Source organism: Periplaneta americana, unplaced genomic scaffold, assembly GCF_040183065.1.
Source record: "Periplaneta americana isolate PAMFEO1 unplaced genomic scaffold, P.americana_PAMFEO1_priV1 scaffold_85, whole genome shotgun sequence".
Classification (NCBI taxonomy): Eukaryota; Metazoa; Arthropoda; class Insecta; order Blattodea; family Blattidae; genus Periplaneta; species Periplaneta americana.
Window position 1 is genome coordinate 316,754 of NW_027185566.1, and position 11,573 is coordinate 328,326.

The following is an 11,573-nucleotide window of genomic DNA, read 5'->3' on the forward strand; positions in this document are numbered from 1 at the left end:
ATCGAATGGGAGATTATGAAGATCTATGTAAAGGTCCTCATTTGTACTCTACAGGACAAATAGATTCTTTTCTTTTAACCAACATTTCTTCTGCCTATTTTCAAGGGAATAAGGATAACAAAGCTCTTCAGAGAGTTTCTGGAGTGTCTTTTGCAGATGATAAAGAAAGAAAAAAATATGAAACTTTTATGGAAGAAGCAAAACGGCGAGATCATAGAAAAATTGGTCAAGAGCTGGATCTTTTCTCTTTTCATCAGGAGGGACCAGGGTTTCCATTTTGGCATTCTAAAGGAGCTGTGCTGGTTAATTTGTTGATGGATTATTTGAGAAAAGAAAATATGAAACGGGGTTATACTGAAATTAAAACTCCGCAAACTCTCAGTGATGAGCTTTGGAAAAAGAGTGGACATTATGATAATTTTAAAGAGAATATGTATTTTACAGAGGTAGATGAGAGAAGTTATGCTCTTAAACCTATGAATTGTCCAGGAGGATGTTTGGTGTATGCCACTAAGATGCATTCTTACAGAGATTTACCTGTAAAGCAAGCTGAATTTGGTTTGGTTCATAGACATGAACTTTCAGGGGCATTACACGGGCTTTTTAGGGTTCGGAGTTTTACGCAGGATGATGCTCACATTTTTTGTACCGGAGAACAGCTCAAAACTCAAATTCAAGAAACCATTGAATATATTATGGATGTTTATAAGTATTGTGGGTTTGAAGAGATTTCTATTTTTGTTTCTACAAGACCAGATAAATCTATTGGTAGTGATGAAGAATGGCAACAGGCAATATCTGCTCTAACGGATGCGTTAGATGATTTAGGACTGCCCTATAAGATAAAAGACAAGGAAGGGGCTTTTTATGGTCCAAAAATTGAATTTAATATCCAAGATGTGTTAGAACGTCATTGGCAATGTGGTACGGTACAAGTGGATTTTTCCATGCCAACTCGGTTTGGACTAACATACGAGGACTCCGATGGTTATTCTAAAACCCCAGTGATGATTCATAGAGCGATTGTTGGTTCGTTAGAGCGATTTATTGGGATTTTGATTGAACATTATGCGGGGAAAATGCCAGTTTGGTTGGCTCCCATTCAACTTCATTTAGTTAATGTGGCAGAACCTCACATCCCTTATATACATGAATTAGAGAAGGTTCTGGCTCAGGCAGGTATTCGAGTCAGTACGGATATTAGAAATGAAACTCTTGGTTATAAAATTAGACATGCTAAAAGCCTAAAGACCCCTTTTATTGGGATTATCGGGGACAAAGAGGTTCAAGATAAAACACTGAGTATTCGAGATCGTTCAGATAAGAATATGGTGTATACTGTTTCCGATTTTATCTATATGATAGGACAAATAATTATTTGAGGTATATATGAATAAGTTAACAAATACGCTGTTAAGAACCCACCTGGATTTGAAATATTATACGAGTATTCGTATAGCAGGGACGGTGGAATGGGCTTTTTTTCCTAATTGTAAAGAGGCTTTACCTGAAGTTTTTTCTATGATTCAAGATAAGCTGAAAGTGGAATTTTTTGTTTTAGGTAAGGGGAGCAATGTAATTATAAAAGAAGGTCCTCTCCATATGGCGGCTATTATGACGCATCATTTGGAGAACTATCAAATAGATGGTGATTTAGTTATAGCAGATGCGGGAGTTCCAATGTCTTTTTTAGCTAGAGAATCCATTCTAGAGCATAAACTTGCTGGACTAGAGTTTCTTTATGGACTCCCTGGGAGTTTGGGAGGAGGCATTTTTATGAATGCTCGAGTTTATGGTTCTGAGTTTAACGATGTTGTGGAGTGGGTAGAAGTTTATGACTACGAAAAACATCAATTTTTAACTCTTTCTAGAGAAGAATGTGAGTATAGTTATAAGGAGAGTATTTTTCAAAAAAAACCTTATTTTATTGCTAGAGCAGCTTTAAGGCTCCAAAAAGCTTCCAACCCAGAAGAGTCTTGGAAAGTGGCTGAGAATAATCGTAAATTGAGAGTGGATAAAAAACAATTTAGTTATCCTTCTGCGGGTTCATTTTTCAAAAATAACTACGAACTGGGTCGACCTTCTGGACAAATTTTGGATGAGTTGAACCTGAAAGGTTTGAGTCAAGGTGGTGCGAGTGTTTCGGACTTTCATGCGAATTTTTTTATCAATCAAAGTGGTCATGCGACTTACCAAGATATGAAAGAACTGATGGAGATTGTGGAGAAAAAAATTCAAGAAAAAAATGGATTTACCTTAGAAACGGAAGTTTGCTTTATTCCAAAACTTTCTTAAGGATTGAAAAAAAGTACTGTATGTCCTGAGGGGTAGTTTCTAGACAGATATAGAGGGTGGGGTTTTGTGGATCCACAATAATTCCCAATTTGAAAAGCTGTTTGGAAACTAACTTCCAATCTTCGTTGAGTGTTTTTATCTTGAAGAAGTGTCCTTGGCGGTGCAATATATAACTTAAGAAAGGTTGCGTTAGTTTTTGCATATGAGAGCTTAAATCCTTTTTTTGAAGGATTGGAAGTGTGGTAATGATGCTTTGATAAGCTAGTGGTGAAATATCCAATGGTGTATGATAACTTTCAACACTGTATGCTTGGGGCAAAAGTAGGGTGTAAATGGGGTATCCATTGGAAATAGTAAAATCTAATGCAACAATCTGTTCTGGCATAATAGAGTCCCATTGACTAAAACACAGGGGAGAGATTTCAGGGAGAGAGAGAGAGTTCAGGAATTGATTTTGTTCTTTTTGTGAGTGAAAAAATAGAATATTATGCCGAAGACACAGGTTCTTAGAAGAAAAAAACTCTTGGATGGTAGTTTTAGCTCTATAAACAAGATGGTGGGAAAATCCAGAAAAAAACCCCATACTTAAACGATTATTAAGTTGTGTGCTGAGTTGTTGTGGTTTATAACCTAGTAATATAGAGCCACGATGAAGATAAAAATCAATATAGGTATTTCTGTCGTAATCATAAATTCTATTTTTTCTAGCTTTTTTTATAGGTAGGCAGTAAGGAGTTGGAAGAAAAAATTTTTCTTTTTGAAGGATTTGTTTTCCTATTGTAATGGCTTTTTGTTTCATTGAGAAGGATCCTGGGCGACTTTATCCAAGGGAGAATGCATTCCATAAGCTTGATAAAAAGAAGAACGAAAATCTAAAAAAGTATTTTGTTCTATAGAATCTCTGATATTCTGCATTAAGTCAGATAAATAAAATAAATTATGATAACTGAGAAGACGACACGCCGTCATTTCCTTAGATTTCAGGAGATGATGAATATAACCTCGGGAATAATTTTTGCAGGTAGAACAATTACACAAAGGATCTACAGGAGTTTCAGAAAGTCGATTTTTAGAGTTGTTCAAATTAAGTCTACCCAAATGTGTAAATGCTTGCCCATGTCTTGCATTCCTAGTGGGAATCACACAGTCAAACATATCGATTCCTAGATGAACGGCTTCTACCAAATTTTCAGGTAAACCCACCCCCATTAAATAGCGGGGTTTTTCTTCGGGAAGAAAATTTGTGCATAAATCAGTGATAGCGTACATATCTTGTACAGATTCTCCTACAGAAAGTCCCCCAATGGAATAACCGTCAAAGTCTAAGGCGGTGAGTTCTTGAGTACTTTTTTGTCGTAATTCTGGATACATATTTCCTTGAATGATACCAAATAACGCTGGAGGATTTAACTTGGTTATAATATGCTCTTTAGCACGAACAGCCCAGCGAGTTGTTCTTTCTTGTGCATTTTTGGCAATTTCATAAGAGCTGTTTGCCTTAATACATTCATCTAGTGGCATAATAATATCTGAACCAATGATAATTTGACGGTCAATGACATTTTCTGGGGTGAACAAATGGGTTTTACCACGAATTGGATCTTTAAAGTAGACTCCTTCTTCCTTAATTTTTCTCAGATTTTCTAAACTAAATACCTGAAAACCTCCTGAGTCTGTCAAAAGTCCTTGTTTCCAGCCTGTTAGATTTTTTATACTTCCAAATTGTTCAATTGTGTTTATACCTGGTCTTAATGTTAGATGATAGGCATTATGTAAAATCAAAGAATAATTCATTTCTTCAATATCTTCAAAAGTCAAACTTTTAAAGACCCCCAATGTAGCTACGGGCATAAAAATAGGAGTAGAAATATTTAGTCCTACAGATTTTAGGAATAATGTCCCTAATCTTGCTTTACTATGAGTATGAGTTTTGTGATGAGTAAAAAAACTAGACATAAACTACTCAGAACGAATTTGTTTTAAAAACCAAGGACGTCTTTTTACAGACGGAGCAAAGAACATTTTTATAAAAAGATAGGTGAAAAATAACCCCAAAGGCCAGTTCCCAAACCAAGAATAGAGTGCATGAATTTTGAGATAGATAGGAATATTTTGTACAAAGGTGGTAGAGGTAAAAAGTTTGGTTTTGGTCATCATAGACCAACCTTTAATATCTATAATGGTTGATATACCACTATTGGTAGCTCGTACAATAGGAACCCTGTTTTCAATGGCTCTAAAAGAAGCTGCAAATAAATGCATAGCAGAGGCTTTCGTATTTCCAAACCAGCTATCGTTGGTTATGTTGATAATAACATTGCCTCCTTTCTTGATAAACTGTCTTGTAAAGTAGGGCAAGGTGATTTCATAACAAATTTGTGGACTCAAAATAATATTAGGTTTGAGTGTAAAATTTTTTTGTTCTTTTCCTGGTACAAAGTCTCCAATTTCTGGAAAATATCTATGTAATTTGGGGTAGAAGCTATCGGTGGGTAAATATTCTCCAAATGGAAGAAGCATATTCTTATTATAGTGTTGTATCTTTTCCGAATGGGGTTTTTTAAAAATAGCGGCACTATAAGTATTCCCATCGTTTTCTACGAAAGCGGCGTTATAGATAATAGGTACAGGAAGTTGATTAATAAAAGTGGAAATTTCTTTTCCAGCTGTTCCTGACTGTAGGTAATGGGGGAGAGACGATTCTGGCCAAACAATTAAATCTAAAGCAGGGTCTGTTTCTAGAAGTTGATTTGTTTGACGCATTAGGAGATTTTTTAAGTTGTCAATTTGCTGTGTGTTGGCATTACCAAAAGGGATGTTCGGCTGTATAACTCCTACACTCATTTGTGTTATATATTTATGATGAGCACGGTAAGATTGGATCTCTATATTCCTTAAAAAAGAATAGCTGTAAGTTACAAAAAATACAATTAGAATGAAAATAAGATTCTTTTTGTCTAATGTTGTAAAAAATCTATAAATTAAATAATTGACCAAAACAACTAATATGGATATTCCCTGAACTCCAATAATATCTGCAATCTGTACAAAATAAGAATGGTAAAGTTGGTGGTTACCAATGTAAAATGGGAAAATTTCTGGAAACAAGGTTTCTACAAAGAAACAAGAAATTAATAAAGATGGAAGAACTGGGTAGTGATATCGTTTTTGTAATAGATATGGGAAGAAAAAAATAAGTCCAAATTTACAAGCAATATAGGCGGAGTAAATAAGAAAAATCACAAAAGCTCCACCCCATGGTAAATTACCAAACTGAATCATCGTATGAATAATCCAGTAAAAATTACCAATCATACCAAAAATACCCATCCAAAACCCATAAAAAAAAACGAGTTTTTTGCTTAAATGTTGATTGTTAGAATGGTAGACATAAAGAATGGGAACAAACATAAAGAATTGTAGGAAATACAAGTTAATAGGAGGTACAAAAAAAACAGAATAAAGTCCCACCAATGGAGCTATCCAAAGCATTTTTTTTAGAGATAAAGATAATATGAGAGGTTGCTTGAGTTTTATCATTGTCACTAGGATTTTTGCCTACTTAAAGAACGAAGCACATAAGAGAGTAAGGGAAGTATAACATATGCTACAGACATTACAAAGAGCGTCCATCTACAAAAGAGAAACAAACATAAAATAATAACAAAATTGGTAATAGGATAACGCTTAAAAGCAAAAAATTTACGACCTACTTTAGGAAAAGGAACTGGAATCACCAAACACGCAGCAGCAATAGGTAAAATAATAATAAAACTCCAACTAGGAAGAGCTAACTCAGGAATATAATGCCCAAAAAAACCATTAGCAAAACCAGAAAAACCCATTAAAAGTCCTAGAATTCCCCCCATAAAAGTGGAAGGCATACCCACAAAATCACTAGGATCGTTCTTTTTTACTTGATCCACATAGGTTCCTTCTGGATTATTGAAAATAGCCAACCTAGAAGCTGCTCCGAAAACATAAATAAACCCGATCAAGTATAGTAAAACGATAGGTAATTTGTGAAGTGTAAAAAAATCTTGAACCAAAGTTACAAACATCATCGCAGGAGCAATACCAAAACTTAGGAAATCTGCAAAAGAATCCATATCTCGTCCAAAGTTATCAGAAACTTTCAATAGTCGAGCCATACGTCCATCAAACAAATCCAAAACTGTGGCATAAAAAATACAAACTCCAGCTGTACCCCAGTTATGGGTAATAGAAAAATAAATACTCAAGAAACCCAAAAAAGCATTTCCAGCAGTAAATAATGTAGGCACCATAGATTTTATAAAATTCATTATTCTTTCTCCGCAATAATTGTTTTACCAGCTCTAGATTTTTGTTTCATAGAGACCTTAATTTGATAAGAAGTAGGGAAGTACAAAACATTAGCAGACCCATATTTAACAAGCCCTAAAATATCTCCTTGTTTTAAGGTGTCGCCATTTTTTCTAAAAAAGCGAATTCTTCTTGCAATTAGCCCTGCAATCATACCTACCATCATTTTAGTTTGAGTTTCTTGGTTTTCAATAATAATGACTTGATGTTCATTTTCTCTCCAGTTTTGTTCTGCTCTAAAAGCATTTTGAAACTTTCCAGGTACAAACTGAGTTCCAGTAATTACACCACGCATAGGAGAGGTGTTCCAGTGCATATTAGCCACATGCATAAAGATAATCACTTTATTGTACTTTTCTCCAGGCATATAGGGGCATTCTACATCATTTTCTATGGAGAAGATGTAGCCATCAGCCGAAGCATAAATCTTTTTATCATCGGGAATGGGGATATTTTTGGGAGGTCTTAAGAAAAAGACAGTGTATCCAATAAAAAAAAGACAAACCACAAACAAAAATGTATCTAATCCAGTAAAATCAGCATTAAAGTGTATCAAGTTAACAATATCGTAAAGGAGTATTGCTCCAGGAACGATAAAAAACCATTTTCCTTCTTTTAAGATTGTCTTGACGAAATACCATGTTGACCTTGTTTCCATAAACACCTCATAATACTATAAAAGATAATGCTAATTTTATAACTAGACAAAAGAAACTTACATTTTTTTTTGAATTCTAAAAAACTCATCTCTCAGTTGACTTGCTTTCTCAAATTCTAAGTTATCAGCGGCCTGTATCATCAGCTGTTTTAGTTTTTGGATGTACTGTATTTGGTCTGTTTTTAAACTCATATTTAGACCTTTTTGAATTTCTGTAAAATCCAACTTCCCTTTAGATTTTTTACTTCCTTTTTCTTCTGTGTACTGTCTGTTTAAAATGGAGACTACTTTTTTCTGTATGGTAACTGGTGAGATATTATTTTTTTTATTAAACTGTTCTTGAAGTGTTCTTCTATCTCGGGTGATTTTTATAGCTTCTTCCATAGCAGAGGATATTTTATCTGCATACATGACTACATGTCCGTTAGCATTACGGGCAGCTCTCCCAATGATTTGAATTAACGAAGAGGTAGAACGTAAAAATCCAATTTTATCAGCATCTAAAATACAAACTAAGGAGACTTCGGGTAAATCTAAACCCTCACGAAGCAAGTTAATTCCAACCAAAACATCAAAGACCCCCGCTCGAAAATCCGTAAGAATTTCCACCCGTTCTACGGTTTCCACTTCTCCATGAAGATAGCGGACTTTAAATCCATAGGTGGAGAGTGTACTAGAAATTTCTTCTGCCAGTTTTTTGGTAATAGCTGTAATCATTACTCTTTCTTGTTGTGCTATTCGCTCTCTGCTGATTTTCATAATATGGTCAAACTGATTTTCAGTTTCTCTGACTTCAATTGTAGGATCAAGAAGCCCAGTAGGACGAATAATTTGCCGAGCCACCACGCTTGAATGATCCAGTTCGTAGAGAGAAGGAGTGGCACTGACAAAAATAAATTGCGGAATAATTTCTTGAAATTCTGGGAAATTGAGTGGGCGATTGTCCAAAGCACTAGGGAGCCTAAAACCGTAATCTACAAGATTTTGTTTTCTTGCTCTGTCTCCATTAGACATACCTTGAAACTGTGGGATAGTCATATGAGACTCATCTACAAAACACAAAAAATCTTTAGGAAAGTAGTGTAAAAGAGTGTTGGGTGTTTCTCCTGGTTGTTTTAGTGCTAAATGTCTAGAATAATGTTCTATTCCTTTGCAAAAACCTCTTTCTACCATTTGTTCCAAATCATAAAGAGTTCTTTTTTCTATTCTTTGTGCTTCTATCTCTTTCCCTTGATCTTTAAAAAAGCGGATCCGCTCTTCCAGTTCTTGATGAATAGATTTAATAGCGAGTTTGAGTTTTTCTGGCTTAGTAACGTGGGCTTTGGCAGGGTATATAATTGTGTATTCTAGTTCTTCTATTTTTCTCCCAGTCAGAGGATCGATTGTCCTAATAGAGGTAATTTCATCATCAAAAAGTTCTATACGAGTTTGAATTTTTTGACCAGCACTAAAAACGTCAATAATGTCTCCTTTTACACGAAAAGTTCCTGGTGAAACATCAATTTCATTGCGTTCATATTGAATTTGTATCAAATGATGAAGAAAATCTCTACGCTTTATAGTACCACCAACCTGTAAAACGGCTCTTAGATCCTGAAAATCTTCTGGACTACCAGCTCCATAAATGGCAGATACAGTGGCGATGATAATGACATCTTGTCTTTGTAAGATGGCTGCCATAGCACTAATTCTGAGTCTTTCGATTTCATCGTTAATTTGAGTGTCTTTTTCGATAAAGAGGTCTTTTTTAGGTACATAAGCTTCGGGTTGGTAATAATCATAGTAAGAAACAAAGTATTCTACGGCATTATGTGGAAAAAATTCTTTGAATTCTCGGTATAATTGAGCCGCTAGAGTTTTATTGTGAGCAAGAATTAAAGTAGGTTTTTGTAGCCTTTGTATAATGTTGGCCATGCTGAATGTTTTTCCACTTCCAGTAACTCCGAGCAGGGTTTGAAATTTATTTTGATTTTCTAAACTTTGAACCAAAGCATCTACAGCTTGTGGCTGATCCCCAGATAAATCATATTGTGTTTCCAGTTGGTAAAGGTGATTGTTATTTTTCATGCCAACAATAAAAATATAAAACCTTGTAAAAGTAAAGTTAAAAAAATGATATTTTATCCGACCTTTACTGAGTGAAGAGCAACTTTACCAGAAGGAGAAGATTATGGCAGAAATTTTAAATTATGAAATACTTAAACTTTATTACCAAGAGGGATTTTGGGTGGTAGAATATCAAGATGATAGTACCTTGTCTTACCATGATTTTAATGATGCTATTATTTCATTGGGTATTCTTGCCAAGGAATTAGCCAAAGTAATGAAATTTCCCTTAAAGATTCTCATCTTCAATCTACAAAATGAATTATTTAGAGAAAGTTTTCTTTTTCCATCTCTATATGAAACCAACCGAAATAAAATTTTTAAAGCAACACTTTTTAATAAACTAACATGAAATTTTTCGGGTTTTCTAAATAAAATTTTTCTTATTTTTAGGATAACATTATATTTAGAGAGTGGGGAGACAAATGAATAAACTGTTATCAAAATATTTTAAAGCCGTAGAACATGTGGAGCCTATACTTTTAACTGGAGAGGTAACGAGAGTAGAAGGTTTAAAGATTGAAACCTTAGGTCCCCCTAGCCAAGTAGGGGAGGTTTGTCGAATTTTTCTCGATAGAGATAATGATTATACCAAAACGGTATTAGGCGAAATTGTTGGGTTTCATAATACAAAAAATATGTATGTGATGCCTTATCAGCATGTTCAGGGGATTTCTCCAGGTTGTCTTGTCAAAGGAACTCAGAGGATTCTCCATGTCCCTGTAGGGAACTCTCTACTAGGTAGGGTAGTGGATGGTTTAGGACAGCCCATCGATCAAAAAGGACCTGTTGTAGGAGATGAGTTTTATCCTGTTTTTAATACTCCCCCTGATGCTATGACTCGCCCTAGAATTACTATTCCTATTCAAACGGGGATTCGTGTGATTGATAGTCTTTTTTCTATTGGCGAAGGACAACGTGTAGGGATTTTTGCGGGAAGTGGTGTTGGAAAAAGCACTCTTTTAGGGATGATTGCCCGTAATATAGATGCTGATGTCAATGTGATAGCTCTGATTGGAGAACGAGGACGAGAAGTTAGGGAATTTATTGAGAAGGATTTGGGAGAAGAAGGACTAAAAAAAACTATTCTTGTTGTAGCTACTTCAGATACTTCTCCTCTTATGAGGATCCGAGCAGCACATACAGCAACTACTATTGCAGAGTTTTTTAGAGATCAGAATAAAAAAGTCGTCTTAATGATGGATTCTCTAACACGGTTTGCTCGAGCTCAAAGAGAAATTGGCTTAGCTACTGGAGAACCTCCTACGGCAGGAGCTTTTCCTCCAAGTGTTTTCACATTACTACCAGAACTCTTAGAACGAGCGGGGACTTCTCAACGAGGGAGTATCACAGGATTTTATACGGTGCTGGTAGAAGGAGATGATTTTAACGAGCCGATTACGGATACAGTCAGGGGTATTTTGGATGGGCATATCTACTTAGATAGGGGACTGGCAGGAAAAGCGTTCTATCCAGCAATTGATGTTACTCAAAGTATATCTCGGGCTTTTACAGATATTGTGACACCAGAACATATCAAATCTGCCATGGCTTTTAGAGAGTCCTATGCCCTTTATAAGGATCAAGAGGATCTCATTAATATTGGAGCCTATCAGCGGGGGACTAATTTTAGAATAGATCAAGTGATTGCCAAAAAAGAAGAAATAGATTCCTTTTTAAGACAGTCTATTGATGAAAAAACGGATTTTGACAAAACATATCAGATGCTAAAAACCCTAAATATTCGGTAATTTTTATGAGATTTATCTTTCGGTTTCAAAAAATTTTGGATTTTAAAGTTTCTCAAGAGGAAATAGCACAACAAAAATTGGCAGAATGGGTGCAAAAGTATAATCATTTGTTAAATCAAGTGGAAAAAGTTAAAGTGAATCAAAGTCGATTAAGACAAATGTTATTGTCTTCTGATCAGGATGCATTTGGCTTAGGACAAGAACTCGAAGCTCTCAATCAGTATCAAGCCAGTCTGAAAGTTTATGCAAAAGAAATAGAACAACCTTTAGAACAAGCAAGAGAGGAATATTTACAAGCTAAAAGAGAAAAAGAAACGTTTGAACTTTTAAGAAAAAGAGAATACGAAAAATTTTTATACAATGAGAAAAAAAAAGAACAGGCTATTTTAAACGAATATGCACGAAATTCTTTTATTATT

General features: G+C 35.0%; 1 protein-coding gene across 1 annotated transcript; it reads left to right on the forward strand.

Annotated features, from left to right (window-relative positions):
* The first annotated feature begins 10,041 nt into the window (after window positions 1-10,041).
* LOC138694248 (flagellum-specific ATP synthase-like) lies at window positions 10,042-11,154 on the forward strand. Its single transcript, XM_069817779.1, has one exon. It carries the CDS (start codon window positions 10,042-10,044, stop codon window positions 11,152-11,154), a length of 1,113 nt encoding a protein of 370 aa, XP_069673880.1.
* Window positions 11,155-11,573: the final 419 nt, after the last annotated feature.